General features: G+C 49.1%; 1 protein-coding gene across 2 annotated transcripts; it reads right to left on the bottom strand.

Moving 5' to 3' along the window:
- Positions 1–1,125: 1,125 nt before the first annotated feature.
- Atmin (ATM interactor) lies at positions 1,126–18,226 on the bottom strand. Of its 2 annotated transcripts, NM_001191786.2 has the most exons (4): positions 17,903–18,226; positions 8,726–8,851; positions 6,797–6,996; positions 1,127–5,274 (listed from the first exon to the last, which is right to left on the bottom strand). In NM_001191786.2, exons 1-4 carry the CDS (start codon positions 18,224–18,226, stop codon positions 3,480–3,482), a joined length of 2,445 nt encoding a protein of 814 aa, NP_001178715.1. In that variant the 3' UTR covers positions 1,127–3,479. The 2 variants fall into 2 exon arrangements, with proteins under 2 accessions (XP_038953732.1, NP_001178715.1); XM_039097804.1 differs by lacking the exons at positions 6,797–6,996; positions 17,903–18,226 and having other exon boundaries at positions 1,126–5,274; positions 8,726–8,857.
- Between the last annotated feature and the right edge of the window lie 63 nt (positions 18,227–18,289).

The following is an 18,289-nucleotide window of genomic DNA, read 5'->3' as shown; positions in this document are numbered from 1 at the left end:
CTGCTGTGCCCACTCCGGTCCACTTCATTCCTCAAGTGAGGATGCCGGGTGGTTTATTCCCTAAGCTCCCTTCCCAGCTACCGTGGTGCCAGTCGGGATGATCAGATTCAGATGAAGTTAATATACACATCGTAATGGGATCCACACAAGTGAGAACGCAGCCCCATCAGCTTCTAGAGGGATTTCACAGCCAGACCAGTGCTGGCCATTTTCTACAAATGAAAAAGTAATACCGAACTGGACTCAGTATCTTTCATATAAGGCTACAAAAACTCAAAATTTTCCTTTTATCAAAGGGAGCAAAAACACAGGTTTATCTTTCCTGTAGATCAGCAACACAGCAAAAAGCCACTGACTTGCTGTTTCTCTTGTTTTAGTCTTAGCTGTTCAGGGAGAGAAGGTAGCCCATTACACCAGGATCAAACGTGCTGAGTGCATGAATGAGTGAATTATTTTGTTTCTTCGAGGCAGGTTTCTCTGTATTACAGCCCTGGCTATCAAGATTACTCTATATGTAGACTAAGCTGGTCTTGATCTCAGAGATCTGCCTGCTAGTGCTAGATTAAAGGCATACAGAATTATTAACAATAATAAACTTTCCTAAAAATGACCCAAGGTATGTCATATCTATCTAAAATGCAAAAGAGATGTGTTTTTGACAAAGGGTCTCACTATTCAGCCCTGGCTGTTCCTAGGAACTTACTAAGTAGACTTGGCTGGCCTTGAACTCATAGTAACTGGCCTGCTTCTGCCTGTGAGTGCTGGGATTAAAGGCCAGTACCACTGTGCTGGGCTTATACTTTTATTGTTTAATTTATGAATGTCGTGTCTGCACATGTGTAGGGTGCCCTCCCTCCCAAGTCCAGAGGGCATCAAAGCCTTGAAGCTAGAGCTACGGCTGGTTGTGATATGGGTGCTGGCAATCAAACTGGGTCCTTGGGAAGGGCATCAAGCTGTCCGAACCACCAAGCCACCTCTTCATCCCTCAGGTACCTGCTCAGGGAAGTGTCATTGTCTTTTCGTGAAAGTAACTGGGCACAACCATTTCATTACCATCTTCTGAAATACACAAGTTCACTAAAAGGGCAACAGACTCGCATCGTAAGTGTAGACAAAACCCACACAGAAAGGTGTAGAATTCTCTTTAATCACTGAATTTATGTTTACAACCTTAGGGGAGTTCAGGTAACTAAGGTTTGGTGGGAACAGTTCTTGCACATGAAGGACAATTACATGCTCCATTCTTTTTCCTGTAACTATATATAAAGACACATTGCCACAGACACAAAAACTTAAAGCCATAGATCACTGCACTTCTATTTACAAAGAACCACGAGCACACATGCAGCTCTCCCGGGGCCGGAGGGCTTAAACAGGGCTTGAGCGTTAAGGCAGCGACAATTCCAACACAACAGAAAATCTAAGTTAAGGCTTTATGTCTCTTCTGAAACTCACATTCACAGACGACTGTGACCAAAACCACGGTTTAGCTCCTGGGTTGCACTCCTCTGCCGGGTGTGTTATTAGCCCATTACCAAGTCCTTTGCATCGGGTGAATGGGACAGGACGGCAGCAATACCAATTTATTTAATGAGTCATCACCAGCCCCCTTAGGTTTTATTTTGAAGGTTCAGCTTGTGGCAGCACAAACCTATGCTACAGAAAGAACAGGGATTTCCAAGCTAGACTGAAAGGGTCCCCAGGCTGTGCTCATTCTGATTTGCCTCTGAGTTGGGCAACAGCTATGAATCCATGATCTACTTAGCACAGAGAGCCCCCCAAGGCATGCTAGACCTCACTCTCCACTCAGAATGAGAGTGTTTTATCTATTGGAGCAGTTAGTCTCCAGACTTTTTCCTCTTTAAAGAATGTATCCTAACAGGCTCTAGGTTAGCATACTACTGATGGATCTATTCTACAGTTGCTAGTCTCAAGGTACACATCATCTGTTTGCCTGAGCGAAGGAAAAGATGGGGGTGGATGGAAGGAAAGACTCTGAGGGCCCTGCTCCTCCTATCAAGGTTCGAAGTGCAGCATACTGACAGGGGGCTGGGCAGAAATGTCTTTTCCTCATCCCACATTTTCCTTTTTAATCCTTAGAGGGTCTCTGAGTACATTACAGTCGGGTAGGCCCACGGTCTCCTGTGGAGCAGGAAGGATGTTTGTGGGGTGGTGATGTAAAGTGTGTATTTGCACATAACTTCCCCCAAACCCGAAGCATTCGGAAACATATTTTGCTTTTGCTTGCTATGAGGTCATTGGTAGCTGCTAGCTTCCGGGTAATATTAGGATGGGGACAAGTCACAGGGGAGACCAAGGCATAACTAATGACTGAAAGGTTGGGATATTTACAGCTTCATCCCTACCCCCCAACGCAACTGGGAAGGGTAACACTCAAGGTTAAGTTGATCACTAATGGTTTAAGTTAACTCTCTACCCACACAACGAAGGAGCCATTAACCCTGCAAGACTGGGTTTGGAAGGTTTCTGCAAGGAACCACACAGACGTGGTTGGTGTTGTGCCTAGAGAAGCCATGGACGTACTCTGCCCCCTTTCTACCCAGTCTAACCCTTCACAGAAACGGTATCCCTGAGTTCTAGCAAATCAACCGAGCACAAAGAGTGGGGAGTCACAGGAACCCCAATTTATAGAGAGCTAGAAGCTCTGGGGTCAACCAGTAACTACCATCTAGCCCCTGTGTAATTACAGCTGGCTACTGTCTGTCACGTGGCAATCCCACAGATTTGGTCACAGAGATCTTTTTGATCAACACTATCAAGAGAGAAGAGAAAAGCTTTTCCATGAAGCAGGATCAGCCCAAGATAAAAAACAACAACAAAAAAAAAGACGATGGGTTTCCACAGTGCACATCTCCACAGGCTGGATGCCTTCCTCTTACTAAACTGTTATTTACACTAAGTGCTCGCTGTTCCCACAATGGCCGGTCACCTCACAGAGAGAAGGATGGCACACAAAGCTGCCAGCAGTCACAGCTTGGGAGAGAAGAGACAGCAGAGACTAAAAACTGTCATAAAAGCTAAAGACAGCTATGGCTTCCCCTGGTGCTTCCAAGTCAGAGGGACGTGACAAGGCAAGGTGGTGGCATCTCAGGAGTCAGCAGCCACACAAGCGTTGTCTGAGCGTTTGAGGTGCCATTTAAGTGTGCCGTTCCTCAGTTAAAGCAGTTGCAAAGCTTGCACCCTACTGCCTGGTAAGCTAGGCTTTAACTAGACAGGTCTAAGTTTTACAGTGTAAAATAGAATGGCTACACAGGAGCAGACGCAGGCGACACTTAAGAGCAACACTTTACACTTTATAATACACTCACATTTGCACACCAATCTTGTGTTCACGAGTACAAAACACCAAGAACTGCAGAGAACCCAAACAGCTGCCCCACTGACTGCACCCCAGTCCATGCCGCTGTCCCTGTCCCCATGTTCTAAGCCCACAAGGAGTGGGGTGCCTGGTTGCACTTTCAGAAGCTGGAGACAGCATGCAGCTCTGCGCATGTCTGGGTTTCCACAGAACTGAACTGGGACTCCATCGTATTCCAGGCCAAATCAGCTAGAAGGAAGTCATCCATTGCTGTCTGAGTCTCGTTGCTGGTGAGGAACAAGTTCCCCAGGGGCTCGAAGCCAGAACTCATGGTCTGTGTTTCTGTGCTGCTCAGCTGGACCTTGCTCTCCAGCGTGGGTGCATGTCGAGCTGGGGAGGCCCCTTCCGTTTGGGTTTCTGTGTCAGAGGAGTCGGTGCTCATGGAGAAGCTAGAGTGTCTCAGGATGCTGCCCAGGGGCAGGTGAGGACTGCTGTCCAGGAAGAAGTTCAAGTCTGTCTGGGTCTGTGTGTCAAACATCTCGAGGCCCAGGAAACCCGAACCTGCCCTGAGCCCATAGGGCTGTGTGCAGGGATCGGACAGGAAGAGGTCAGTCTGTGTCTCGATGTCCAGGGACTCCAAGACGGGCTCAGTGCTCATGGAGCTGAGTTCACTCTCCTCAGTCTGAGTCTGGATATTTGAGGCTGAGAGGAACTCTTCAATATCAAAATCAATCCCGGAGTTCTGCGCTGAACCTGATGGGAGCTGGGCGTCAGGCCCGGGGTTTGTGTCAGACAAGAGACTCCGGTTATCCAGCGTTTGGCCTGGCAGATTACTGGACAAGATGTTTTCTAGGTCACTCAGTAGATCTATGGTTTGGGTCTGGTTATCGGTCATGTTTTGTGAAGGAAGCATGCTGTTCTGGGCACTGAAGTTTAACACGGGCGCAGACTTTTCCATGACTTGGCTTAGGATCTTGGGGTCACTCTGAGGTACCAGACTGTGAGTTACTGTCTCTGCAACTAAACTGCTACTCATGATGTTGTCGCTGGGCACACCATATGACGAATGGACGCCTTCAAAAATGTCCCCACACAGCCCAGGGTGGCCTACCGGCACTGGGTCATCTGTGCGGTTTTGTATCCTACAGGTTTGGGTTTCTCTGGAGACCCCACTGGGCTGGAAACAGGCGTCTAGAAACGCATCTGTCTGGGCAGCTATGGATGAAGTGACCTTAGAGCTGGGCACCAACGTCTGGGTGTGGACACTAACAGGAAGGGACACTTGAGAATCAAAGGACAGGTCAGTCTGAGAACACGATGACACAGAGGAGTCGGGGCCAAGCCACTGAGCAGAGGGTATCAAGTTGGCTGAGGCATATGACAGATCTGTCTGCACGTTGGCTGAGGAAATGCTGTTCTTCTGACACACACTCCCGCCCTCTTGCAAAGGACGACACAGACTTTTGCCCAAGTTCACCTGAACACCTGTATTCATTGGCTCGACAACAGGACTGATAATTTTTGAGAGAGGTAGGCTCTCCTTCAGAGAGCAGGCCTCTGAATCCAGGCTGAGGATCAAGGTTCCTACTGACAAGGGTACTAAGTGCACAGCACCCGCTGCAGAACTGTGATCCACACCTAACACCACGGGCTGGGCCGAGGAGTCCGCTGTAGGCACAAAGACAGGCACAGGGGAAAACTGCATGACTGGGAGTTTAACCAGAGCCACCTTGGGCTTTGGTAGAAGCAGCTTCTGGGGGCACCTAGGAGGCGTTGGGAAGCTCTGCTTTTTGGTGTGGGAGCTACAAGAGTCTTCAAGGGAGGCTGCTAGCTTCACTTCCGAAGCACGTGGCTCATGGGCATCTTGGCGAGGGGCTGGTTGGTCACCCAGTGGTCCAATGGTTTTAGTGGACAGCGTTTGGCTTTCTATCTTCCTTTTTTTACTAGGTGGGTCTCTGGAAACAGAACACAGCAAAATCAGTTCAACTTTAAGATGACACATATTTATTCATGTGCGTGCGTGTGTGTCTGTGTTAGTTATGCGTACAAGGCGACAGAGGTTGGAGTGGGTTTGGGATTCCTTGGAGCTAGAGTTATGGGTGGTTTTGAGCTGTTTGGGAACCGGACTCAGGAATTCTGTAAGAGCAGAAGGCTGTCCTAACTGCTGAGCCATCTCTCCAGCCCCCGAAGGGTAGCTTTCACTGAGTACCCTACCATGTCTTCCTTACTCAGTGCCATTTCCCACAGGAGGGGGGGATTCAGACGGTGATGATGCTTCCTTTCTGGCTGTGCTGAGAGTTAGGCTTGCACTTGGAAACCTCTCTTCAGAGACTTACTCTAGCTCTGGCCTTAACTTTTGGGATCTTTCCTGCTTCTCCTAAGGGATTTCACAAATGTGTTAAATACACTCCATTCTCAACTTGGAGTTTTAAAGCAGTACACATAGTACAACTCACGGGAATCCGTTCTCTCCTCCTACCACATGGGTCCTGAGGCTCAATTCAGTTGTCAGGCTTGAAGGCAAGAGCCTGTCCTCACTGAGCCATCATCTCCCTTAGGATAGATCTTTAAAATCAGGAACTTTAAAATCAAGAAGCTTATAAGTATCACACCTACAGCAGAAAGCCACCACACCAAATGTAAATTTGATATTTTAAAATGAAATTTAAAGCTGACTCTGTAATTCTAGTTCTAGCTACCCAGGCTAGGCAGGATGTGTAAGAGCAGCCTAAGGTTCAGAGAGAGTCCAGGGCTGGTGTCAAAGAAGAAAGGATGAGGACTGGCAGTGACTCAGGGCTGAGCCCTTGCTCCGCATTCAGGGTCCCCGAGCCAATCCTCAGCACCTCAGACTGTAGGTAAACAGACGAAAGGAAACACGAGTCACAGTCTAACGCTGAGCTCTCAGCAATCTGTTTTTCTAGAGAAGATGCCTGAAGTTGAGCTTTTCAGATGGGAACAGGAAGGGAGCACCAGGAACTGTGTGCTGGAGAGGTGGCTCAGTGGTTAGGGCACTTGCTGCTTTCCAGAGGATCTGAATTTGGTTTCCAGCACCCACATCAGGCCGATCACACCACCAGTAACTCCAGTTCCAGGGGCTCCAATGCCCTCTTCTAGCCTCTGTAGGAACCCGCATACACATGCTATTCACATACACATACTGATACACACATACACACAGGTAAAAATAAAATATCTTTCAAACCACAAAGCACCCGGATCAGCTTTTCAGGCTGTGCTGGGCACTGTGGCACACCCCTGAGACCCCAGCACCCGGGCTGCCCCAGGAGGACACACCTGTAATCAATAGGCGCAGCCTCAAATAAAAAAATAAAGAGGTCCTGGCCTGGGGCTCTACCGTTCCTGCTGCTATCCCAGAAGCACCCTTTTTAAAGCCACAGGTCCCTTCCCTGTTCCCTCTGCCCCCTCTGTGGCTGGCTGCTCAGGAAGTCCCATGTCCAACTCCTCACAGGGCTTCACCTGTGTTCTGCAGGGATCTCGTGGCCAGTCCGGTAGATGTGAGACTGCAGTGCGGTTCTGCTGGCATAGGGACAGCCACACGTACACTGGAAGGTCTTGCCACAATCTTCCTCGTGTCTTCTCAGGTCCCACTCGGTGCCATAGGAGTTACTGCACTTACTGCACTTGTGCTTCTTCTCCGCATGCATTTTCATAAAGTGCTGCAGAGAACGATGAGAGGCAGCCTCGCATTCAGACCCACCCACACGCCCAGCTTCCCCACGATCACAGGTATAGCATTTGCCAGTGGACAAACCTCAGTCTAACATATGCCTCTCCTTATGCACAGTGGGCAGGCTGCCTTGGAAGCAGCCCGTGTGTTCAGAGTCTCAGCTACACATTAGGTGCTGTGGGCAAGAGTATACAGTGTGCCGGCCAAGTTTATGTCATTGTGACCTACGCTACAGTTATCTGAAGGGAGGGAGCCTCAGGAGAAAACGCCTCAGTAAGACCAGGCTGTAAGGACGCTTTCTTGTTAGTAATCAATGGGGAGGCCTGGCCCACTGTGGGTGTGGCCATCTCTGGGCTGCAGGTCCTGGGCTCTACAAGAAGGCAGGTTGAGCAGACCATGATGAGCAAACCTGTAAGTGCCTTCTGGCCTCTGCGTCAGCTCCATTTCCTGCTCTGCTTGAGTCCTGTCCTGACCTCCTCCAGTGATGGATGGGCTACGACCTGGAGGTGTAAGCTGAACAAACCCTTTACTCCCCACCTTGCTTTTTGGGTCCCACAATAGAAACCCTAAGACAGTGTTCTCTGCAGTGTCTCCAGGACGGCAGTCAGCAGGAACCACTTCATTTCTGTTTAAACTCTTGTGGAACTTTGGTCTTCTCCAAGAGTAGTATGTGCTTTTTAGCCACTGGGCCATCTTTTCATCTCCAATCTCTCTTTCCTCAGTAGCTGGGTCCCTTCCTGCTCACAAGACAGCAGCCTTTCTGGCCTTCCGAATGTTCTTCCTTCTTGGCCTTGTGTCTTGCTGCTGCCCTCAGAGGCACACCTCCTCAGCTGTATGCAGCATAAATGCTCTAACTCTTGGCTGGATTGTGTTCCTTCCTCTACAAACCTGGGTATGGGCCTTTCACTCCAGAACAAGCCTCGTCTTACACCCACGCTGACTGAGGAACCTGGGCAGAGGCTCCCACTCACATTTGGACCTCTGCTTATGCCTGCTCAGCAGATACGGCACACACTGAGTCTGCCATCTGTATGCACTGCTTATGCCTGCTCAGCAGATACGGCACACACTGAGTTTATGCCATCTGTATGCACTGTGCTGGTCTGATGGCTTCAGAGGCTCAGGTACTCGGATCCTTGCTCCCCAGTGGACTGCTGGCTGTCTGGTTACGTTTAGGAGATATGGAGAAGTTGGTGAATGTATGGCCCTGAGGATGGCCCGTGAGGCTCAAAGCCACGTGCTATTCCTAGTTTGCTCTTTGTGTTTCCTGCTTGCAGTTTAAGACATGAACACTCAGCTCCTGCTCCAGTCATGCTGCCTGCTTCCAGCCATGACGGACCCTCACTTCACTGGAACTGTAAGTCAAACAATCACTTCCTGCTATAAGCTGCCTCAGTCACAATGTTTTACTTGTTTATTTAAAAAATTCATTTATCCTTATTTTATGTGTTTGGGTATTTTATGTGCATGTATGTCTATGTATAGCATATGTGTAGTTCCTACAGAGGCCAGCAGAGTGTGGAATTTTTTGGAACTGCAGCTACAGACCTTTGTAAGTTTCGCCCCGTGGGTGCTGGGAACTGAATGCAGGTCCTCGGGAAGAGCAACCATTGCCCTTAACCACGGAGCTGTCTCTCCAGCTTGGTCATAGTGTTTTAGCATGGTAACAGCAACGTAATTAACACATACACCTTGGAAAAGTGCTGTCAGTCACATACCTGTTTAACCAGAGAAAACTGAGAAAATGGTCTGTCAGGGCCTCGAGGGCATCCTTTGATTGGACAACAGTAGAATTTCGGTACAGTTTTCAAATCTTTTCTTATTGTTGGATTTACTATGCCATCCTGCAAAAGTAAAATCCAGCAGTTACCATCTTTTTTTTTTCTTTCTTCAAGATAGGGTCTCTCTGTGTAGACCAAGCTGGCCTCAAAATCAAAGCTTTGCCTGGAATTAAAGGTGCAGCCCCACATTTAGCTCAGCGACTGTCTTACAAAACTCATCGTGACAGGCTGTTGGTGGGCACGGTCCTCCCAGCCCCCACACGTCAGGCTGCCCTTGCTCCTGGGTGTCATCCTCAACAGTCACAGTCTCAGCCTGAGAGGATACTGTCCTCACTGGGAGCACGGTGGCTTTCCAGTTTTTACTGCGTGTAGGAGTCTGCACACACATGCATGAAGCGCAAATGTATAAAGGTCAGAGGTCAACAGCAGGCCTAAATCATTCTCCATTTAATCTTTACTTTCAAGAATCATGTTTATTTATTTAGTATGTGTATGCATGTGCCACAGAACACATGTAGAACAATTTGTAAAAGTCTCTTGTTCTTGTATCCAGGGACTGCCCTTAGGGCATTAGGCTGGACAGCCCAGCACCTTGACCTGGTGGGCTGTCTCACTGGCCCTCCATCTTATATTTTGGAGACATGGTCCCTTTCTGTGATGGCTACTCTTGGTTGTCAACTTGACTATGTCTGGAATGAGCTGCAATCCAAAAATGGAGGGCACACCTGTGAGAGATCTTTTGCTAGGTTTGAAATGGGTGTATCCATTCTCAGTCTGGACATCTGAGGTAGGAAGACACACCTTCAGTGTGGGCCTCACTTTCTGCCAGAAGTTTATGTTAGGACATATAAGAAGGAAGCCTCTGCTCTCTGCCTGCTTGCCCTCCCCTTGCTAGCACAGCATTCCTTCACCGGCATTGGAGCCTACTTCTTTGGGACTCCAGCATATACAGAAGACAGGCTCAGACTTTCAGCCTGTGGACTGAGCAACTACTTGATTCCTGAGCTTTCTGTGCACAGCCAGCCATTGTTAGATTAGCTAGACTGCGCCTGTAAGTCCTCCCAATAGATCCCCTTCATACAGGGAGATTCATTCTGTAAGCCCAGTTACTAGAGAACCTGACTGATACACTCACTGAACGTGAGCTCTTCGACTCCACCAGGCTGGTGGCTAAGGAGCTCCAGTGTTCCTCTCGGCTCCCTTCCCAGCCAGCACTAATGTAGGTGTGGCCCCCACACGTGGGTCGTGCATCACATGTACTTTATAGACACTATGTGAAGACCTTCCTGCTCACCTCCATCGTACTGAGGACTGACCCAGGCTTCACACACTAGGCAAGGGTAGCTGTGTTCCCAGCTGGGACTTGGATCTGATTATCATATCCTGTCACCTAAAGTAGCTTCAGCAGTAGTCTGATTGTAGGCATTGGCTGTTTGCGGTATAATGAGCAATACAAGGTCCTACACCCTTTCTCTTAACCCTTCTGTTGCATTCTGTGTGGTTGGTGCCCACTGAGACCTAAAGAGTCTCAGAATGAACTCTGGTATTGGAGTTACAAAGTATAGATGGCTGTGAGCTGCCAGCAGTAACCATTGAGCCACCTCCCAATTCTGGTAAATTTTTGCTAAGTGCAACTCAATTTTTCTTAACCAGTATTTTGCCATATCCGGTTTCTCCTCCCAGACTCTCCTTTACAAGGCCTCACTGAGTAGTCTAGGCTAGCCTTGAACTTCTCAGACTCATACTCAGAAGTGGCCTGGAAATGGAATGTTTGTGTTACCTTGTCCAGCTTTTAAAATGTTTTACTAATTTCTTTCTTTGTTTAATTCTGGGCAGGTGAGGTGCCCGTCCGTGTTAACCACGCACAGAGCCAATGATAGAAGGTGTGCACCATTTCTTAAAGGCTGTCTTCTGACGACACAAGCAAGCCACCCCTACTATTATGACGACTAATAAAAATAAATAAAATGTAAAGTATTTTAAGAGACATGGCTTTTAGTATGTTGCTTGGGATGGCTCTGAGGCTCACGTCAGCCTGCTCTTTGGACATACACATACACCACACCAGGCTATAAGCGATGTCAACTGGGAGTTTTAAAAAATTTAAACGCGGGGCTGGGGATTTAGCTCAGTGGTAGAGCGCTTACCTAGGAAGCACAAGGTCCTGGGTTCGGTCCCCAGCTCCGAAAAAAAAGAACCAAAAAAAAAAAAAATTAAACGCATGTGTATATTCTATATGTGGAGGTTAGCGAAAACCTTGGTGACACCCTCAGGAATGAGAGTCTCTCTTATTGGTCTGGAATTTGCTAGGCCTGGGATTACAAGCACATGCTACCTTACCACACCAGGCATTTTACTTGGGTTCTATTGGGGATCAAATCCAGGTCCTCTGTGTGGCTACCCACGCCCTAGATTCCTGCTGGCCTCAGACCTAATTCTTGTCTGACCCCTCCCAGCTGGCTGTAAAGGAGGGGTGGGCCATGGCCTGCTTGTCTCCAGGTCATCAGAGAAAGAAATGAGTGGCGGGCTCAGGTGGCAGCTGCTGCAGACCACCTAGAAATCCCATTCCCCCGGCATCCTGCTAAGAGGCACAGCGCCCTGGGGCACAGCACCCTGTCTGCTGCACACTCAGTGCGAGATGTTACTAACCTACTGGCCCAAGTCTTCCCCAGGTTCTTACAGGTACTGTGGCCTCACTGACTGCACACTCGCTGAGAGGGAAGGACGCTTGTTTTGTTCAGACTCCGTCACATGACTGTCCATTTCAGATGGTCCACTTGTCAGGACCATGTCACAGCACTGTCTATGGAAGTGGTTCTCAACCCCTGATGCCGGGGTTCCTCATGTTGTGGTGACCACCAACCATAACATTGTTTTGTTGCTACGTCACAACTGTAATTTTGGCACTGTCATCAATCATAAATATCTGGTGTGTAGGATGTCTGGTATGTGACCCCGTGAAAGGGTCATTTGACCCCCAAAAGGGACTGAACCCACAGGTTGAGAACTGCTGGTCTAGAAAGTCATTTTCATATTTAAGTGGTCCCCCACAGAAGTCTCCTTTCTCTTGTTTCCAGTAAAAGTCTTCATCTGTCCCTGTTTAACCAAAGTACATGATTCTAGGTCCTCCCGATCCTTCTAAGCTGCCACCGCAGTTGGCCTTTTCTGTTTTTGCTTCTGCACTACCTACTCTGCAACACAGCTTTACTTTACTGCTTGCCCTTATGACCTTAAAACTATTCTTACTTATGAGTATTGTGTGTGTCTGTCCCGTGTGCAGTACCCACTGCGGCCAGGACAGCCCGGGTTCCCAGGGCTGTGAATGAACCCATGTGGGAGCTAGTAGCCACAGTCCGGTCCTCTGCAAGAGCAGGCAGCACTCTTAGTCACCAGGCCATCTCTCCAGCTCCAGGCTTCACCTTTGCTGTTTACTCTTTATTGTTACTGTCTTGTGGGGCCGACTGAGCCATCTCTACAGCCCTGCACTTCTCCTTTTGCCAAAAGACTTGACATCATAAACGAGTTCCCTTACCTTGTGAAGGTCCTAAGGCTGCGACCTTTACCACAGTTCCTCATGTTCTGTCTGGTGAACTCTAACCGTAAAATGACTTTGTTGCTACTTCCTAACTCTCACTTTGCCACTGTTAGGAGTTGTAGTGTAAATATCTGCCGTGCAGGGTAGCTGATATTTGGGGGTCAGGACCCACAGGTTGGAAGCACTGGCCTCTGATCATCTGTTTAATGGGAAACGTTTGAACTATTATCAGTGAGAGGAGACGCATAGGAGAATGTTCAAGTGAAAGGTGCTTCCCAGCTCCTTAATTCACATGTCCATGGTGGAGTTCCTTCTGCCAAGTCACATTCACGAGCTGTCTCCTTCATCAGGTCTCAAGCTATTAAATGTGCCCAAAGAGGCATCCTGGGTATTCTGCCATGTATGTATGTATGTATGTATGTATGTATGTATGTATGTATGTAAAATTTTATTCTGGGGCTGGAGAGATGGCTCAGAGGTTAGGAACACTGGTTGCTCTTCCAGAGGTCCTGAGTTTAATTCTCAGCAACCACATCGTGGCTCATTAACTGTCTATAATGAAATCTGGTGCCCTCTTCTTGTGTATAAGTACACATGAAGTCAGAATACTGTGTGTGTGTGTGTGTGTGTGTATATATATATATATATATATGTAAGTAAATCTTTAAAAAAATAAAAATATTTATTCTGAAGTACTGTGTGTGTATGCATGAGTTTTTGCATACCACAAACATGCCAAGCCTATGCACTATGCAGGCCAGAAGAGGGCGTCAGGTCACCTGCAACTAGAGCTGCATGTGGTGTGAGCATCTGTGTGGATGCTGGGAGCTGAACCCAGTCCACTGTAAAAGCGGAACTCACTCCTAACCATTGAGCTATATCTTTAATTAGTATTTCAGAAATAATTTTAAAATGTTAAATTTTGGGGCTGGGGATTTAGCCCAGTGGTAGAGCGCTTACCTAGGAAGCGCAAGGCCCTGGGTTCGGTCCCCAGCTCCGAAAAAAAGAACCAAAAAAAAAAAAATGTTAAATTTTGTTCCCAGATGAATATTTTTAAAATGTCCCTGTGCCATCACCTTGTGCGGTCCATTTCAGCAGCTTCCCTGTGTCACCATGTCCACACCTTCCTGGCCTGAGACACTCAGGTCCTCACCCTTTCTTTTTTTTTTTTTTTTTTTTTTTTTTTGGTTCTTTTTTCGGAGCTGGGGACCGAACCCAGGGCCTTGCGCTTCCTAGGCAAGCGCTCTGCCACTGAGCCAAATCCCCAACCCCTGTCCTCACCCTTTCTTGCACTGCTTTTACACCTAATGGAACTCACACCGAAATGTCCTTTACAAAGTGCTTGGGACCAGAACTGACTGAGATTCAAATATCTGCACAGACTTCACTGTCTCAGTGTCCCTAGCTGGAAAACCCCAGACGCTCCTAAACTGAAAGGTTTTCGAGCCTCAGGTTGATGGTCAGAGTTCTGGATTTGGAGCATTGTAGGTGCTCAGCCTGTAATTTAAATTTCCCATTTGTGGTACTGGTTGGCTCTGAGTTTTCAGTAAATGTTCCATGTGAACTTGCGTATTGTGTGTCACGCTCACCAGGCCCACCAGACCTGGAAGTGAGGATTATGTAGGGTTGAGACCATATCCCTCGTGCAAATGGAGCTAAACTCCTCTGCCCCGGCAGCCACCCACCGCCCCACACTTCCCTCTTTCTGGGGGGCCAGCTCCTTTATCATAGGTGCCCACAGGGCTTTGAGGTTTCTTTCTGCTCATTCTGAGCCAGTGAGCTGAAAGGCTGGCTGGGGAGAGGAGACAACTGCACACCGTACAACAGGAGCCATGGTAGCCTTTCCTCTGCACAGTCAGACATGCGCTCGTCTGAGGACACCATGTGTCTGTGGTTGGAATGAGAGTCCGAACTCCCCTGGCACACAGTCCTTCTCTCACTCCTTGACTCTCCCCACTGCTGGTGGCTCCTTTAGCTCTACTTCTTGCTTGTAGGGTATTCTACTCCCAGCCAAACACTCCTCTCTCAGATGGAAACGTGGGGACACTTTATTAAGATAACATTATCATTACTAATATTAAAAAATGACAAATTTAAATAATAATATTTAAATATTTTAGGAATCTGCAAAAGAGAAGATGGTCCCCAAAACCAAGATGGTGGGGACCAAGGATGTCGCTCAGTGAGAAGCACTTGCCAGCAGGAGTGAGTCCCCAGGCTCCGTCTTTACACCACACAACAAAGCCTCCACAAAACAAGACTGGAGTAAAGACAGAGAGCAAAGGAGTGGGCTTGGGGGTGGTGGTGCAGGGAGGTGGCTCCATGGTTAAGAGCAGTGGCTGCTCTTGCAGAGTTCAGTTTCTAGCACCCACGTGACCGCTGGAAGCTCACAACGACACAGTGCTGGCTTCTGGCCTCTGTAAGCGTCCATACTTCTGACATGCACGCATGCACAAAGATGAAAGAAATAAAAAGACTTTAAAGAACAGAAAAGGCGGGCCAAGGGTGTGGGGCCGAAGAGTAGAGTCAAGAAGACCAGATGGTGGCGCAAACTCTCTGGCACTCACCATCCTTGCCAAAAGCACCAAGGAGCCCACTCTAAGCGGAAAGTGAGTCGTCATCATATAAGACAGTTTATGGAGCAACCTGCTGCAACCTTTCTAAGCCACTGAACACATATCCCTGGCTGGAGCAGAACACAGGATCGCTACACTGGGCCTTAAGAAGCCAAATGCCACTCGATGACAGGCTCTGGAGTGCCCACCTGTGCCCTTCCCTGCTTTCAAATGCCTCTCCAGCAGCCAGGCAGAGCCTACTTCCTCCCACTCATCCTCCGGATCATTTTAGCTCTCTCCTCACTGCATCATCACTCCCTCTCTCTGCCGAGCCCACTGCAGGCATGGCTGGCTGATGACATGTCCACACTTCCTTTCAGGGCGTGGAATATAAACATTTATTTCGAGAACCTGCATCAAACCAAAGACCGATTACAATTCCTCAGCCTTATCTGCCAACCTTCAGAAGGGCTTGGGTATTAGGCTGCAGGGTAGATTAGAATATAATAACCATACAACCACTGGTAGGGGAGAGAAAAATTATCATGGCCAGGAAAACAGAAAAACAGGGAACAAAATTAGAATCACTCAAGTAGCTGTAGCCAAGACAATGAGGATTTCCACTGAGTTGAAGAAACTCAGCCAGTATGGGGCTGGAGAGATCAGTCCTGCTCCCCCACACTCATAGGGCCTTCTTTCTGGGGACTATATGTCCTCATGACACTCTTTTCTTTCCTAATAATATCTTGAGAATAACACATGTCAAGAATTGAACTGACAAGAACTTCTGCGTAGTGGCCAGCTTGAGGGTACACATAATTGCTACCTTGAGGTCTTACCACAAAGGTAGGGCTATGTCACACAAGCCCCTTCATTAGAAAAAAACAGACTCCCTTTCCATCAGACAACAGATGTCTAGGAGCTGTGGGCCCTGAGGTTACCAAGGCGGAGGTTGCAGGAAGTGAGCTGCCTGACAGGGAAACAGCAGCCATAGCCCTGAGGCAGTTTAAATACTGCTAAACAAAGCTTCCAGAGACAAAGCTGGAATCTTCTCCCACAGCCCATCTTTCTGTTGCCAATATCTGGGATAAGGAATGGACCAGCCTGTTCACTGCTGTCTCCAGATAAGAGAATCTGAAAAAAGAATGACGGTTCTTACTTCACACAGGCTCTATGCCAGAGAGGACTCTGGTACTGACATACTCAAATCTGAGTAAACGTCTGACTGTTGATATCCACATTTGCTAGAGCGGGCCATGGTGGAGCACACTGAAGTCCTCGCACTTGGGAGGTGGAGGCGAGAACATTCCTGGTAAGTTTAAGGCTCCTCTGGTCCACAGAGTGAATTCTGGCTAGCCAGGGCTAAATAGCAAGACTCAACTGAACCCAACTAAACCAAGCCAAGCCTGTACTGGCTCAGACTGGTTCCTCCTGTCACCTGTCATACCTGGCCTCTTGTGCATTTCTAAGCTTTGAGCACTTAAATCATTATCAGAATCTACAGCACACCATCACATCACTTCTCCACAGCCAGTGGCATCTTTGCACATCCAAGACATTACCAAGTTTTGGGGGTATAGTGCTCCCAACAGAGAAAAGAACAAATACCTTGCTAAGAAATGCTGGCTAGAGTCACTGCAGCCAACACTAAGGACGCCAGCCCTTGGTCAGACCAACCGACAGGCAGCTTTGTCTTGTGATTAGAAACCACCTGGATAGAGCTCAGATGAGCGCTTGCCCAGCATTCATGAAATCCTGGATTTGATCCCAAGCACTGAATAAAAATGGGAATGATGGCCCCCACCTGCAGTCTCAGCACTTGGGATCAGCACAGGAGGATCAAGAATTCAAGGTTATTCTCAGCTACATAGTGAGTTTGAGGTCAGCCTGCCCTATCCGAGGACATGGGCTATGTATCCTTCAGCCAGGGGGACCACACTGAAGGCAGGTTATGGTTGTTAACTGTAATAGTTAGGAACTGAGCGATTAGGCTGTGGAACTCTTACAGGCACACGCTGTCCACCAAAATCATGATGAGGAAGAGTTAACATTTAGGATGAAACAGAAAACTGCAGGTCCAAGTCAGCAATGAGTTGTACTTGTGTGTTCTGGAAGGCCCAATCCTCTACACAGAACTTCCTTGGCATGCCCCTGCTGACATTTCCTGACTGACCTTTCTCTGAGATCACTGTTGCCTCTTGTGTCCAGGTGCTAAGTAAAGGCAGGGCATCCCTTCAAGAACGACGCAGGTATTTGCCCTACGACAGACTAAAACCTCAAAGTTGCTGTTAGGGAGTTCTCGGGGGATTGCCCGAGGTGGCTTTACCTGAAGGTCAGATAGATGCTGCAACCCGAAGTAATGAGTCAAATCTGAGCAGGGTAAACGTGCATAAAACTGCTTTCAGTGACTTGCGTTTTCCAGTCGGAGCACAGGAGGCACAGAGATCTGATGGTGGAAGGAAGCTTCCTACTGTAAAAGCTGAGAAGCTGTGACTTAACAGGTCTGGCATGGGGTCCTAACATCTGATTTTGTCCAAGCTTCCAGAGTATAACGTTGGTTTGAAAACCACCGTCCCCATTTATGTAACACGGGGAGGTTTGGGTCAGACAACCGTCACACTCTCTACCGGTGGACCTCCTCCTACAGATCCACGGGAGAAACCTCCCTCCCGTCTCATTCCTGCTCAGAGTTGATCTTAGCAACCTTGTGAAACTTGTAGCTCAAGTGCACGGAGCTCAACCCGCAGCTGCTTTTGAATGACCAGGTAGGACCCACCGGCGGTTTCATGGGAGGGGTGGAAAGCCTGTAGGGCTGCATCAGGGTGCCTTGGCGGCATCACCTGTCGCTCATCCTCCGCACCCGGGTAAACAGGCAGCTCGTTGAGGTGTTGTGGGCACGCCACCGAGAAGCTGCTGGCTCCGTGCGTGTGCGCGCCCCGCGCTCTCGCCGTGCTCGGTCGGGCTCAGGTGGCAGGGCACCGCGCAAACCCCGCACATCCCGCGCCCCCGCCGCGGCCCGCTCACCTGCAGTCGGTGGCTCTTGACTAGGTGCATGTTGAGCGCAGGACTGTTGGGCAGGATCTTGCCGCAGCCGCGCACAGTGCACAGAATATTGGTGCGCACAGCCCGGGACAGCTCGCTCACAGACGGCTGGATCAGCTCCCGGGCCGGTGGCACCGGGGCCGCGGCCCGAGCCCTGGCCAGTCGCGGTCGACTGCCTTGCAGTCGCGACTCCGACGGCCTCCACGGGCTTGAGGCGGCGGCGGCTCCCCGCGTGCTCGCCGGCGTGACCGGGACACCCGGGGCCGGACCCGCAGACTCAGCCGCCGCCGCCTCCGTGGCCGCCATGGCTCCCGCACGGCCGCCAGGCCCCTCTCACTGTGCCCGCCCCCGCCGCAGCCACTTCCGGCA

The sequence above is a fragment of the Rattus norvegicus genome, chromosome 19 (assembly GCF_036323735.1).
Source record: "Rattus norvegicus strain BN/NHsdMcwi chromosome 19, GRCr8, whole genome shotgun sequence".
Classification (NCBI taxonomy): domain Eukaryota; kingdom Metazoa; phylum Chordata; class Mammalia; order Rodentia; family Muridae; genus Rattus; species Rattus norvegicus.
Note: the sequence above shows the minus strand (reverse complement) of the source record. Positions and strands in the feature narration are given on the sequence as shown.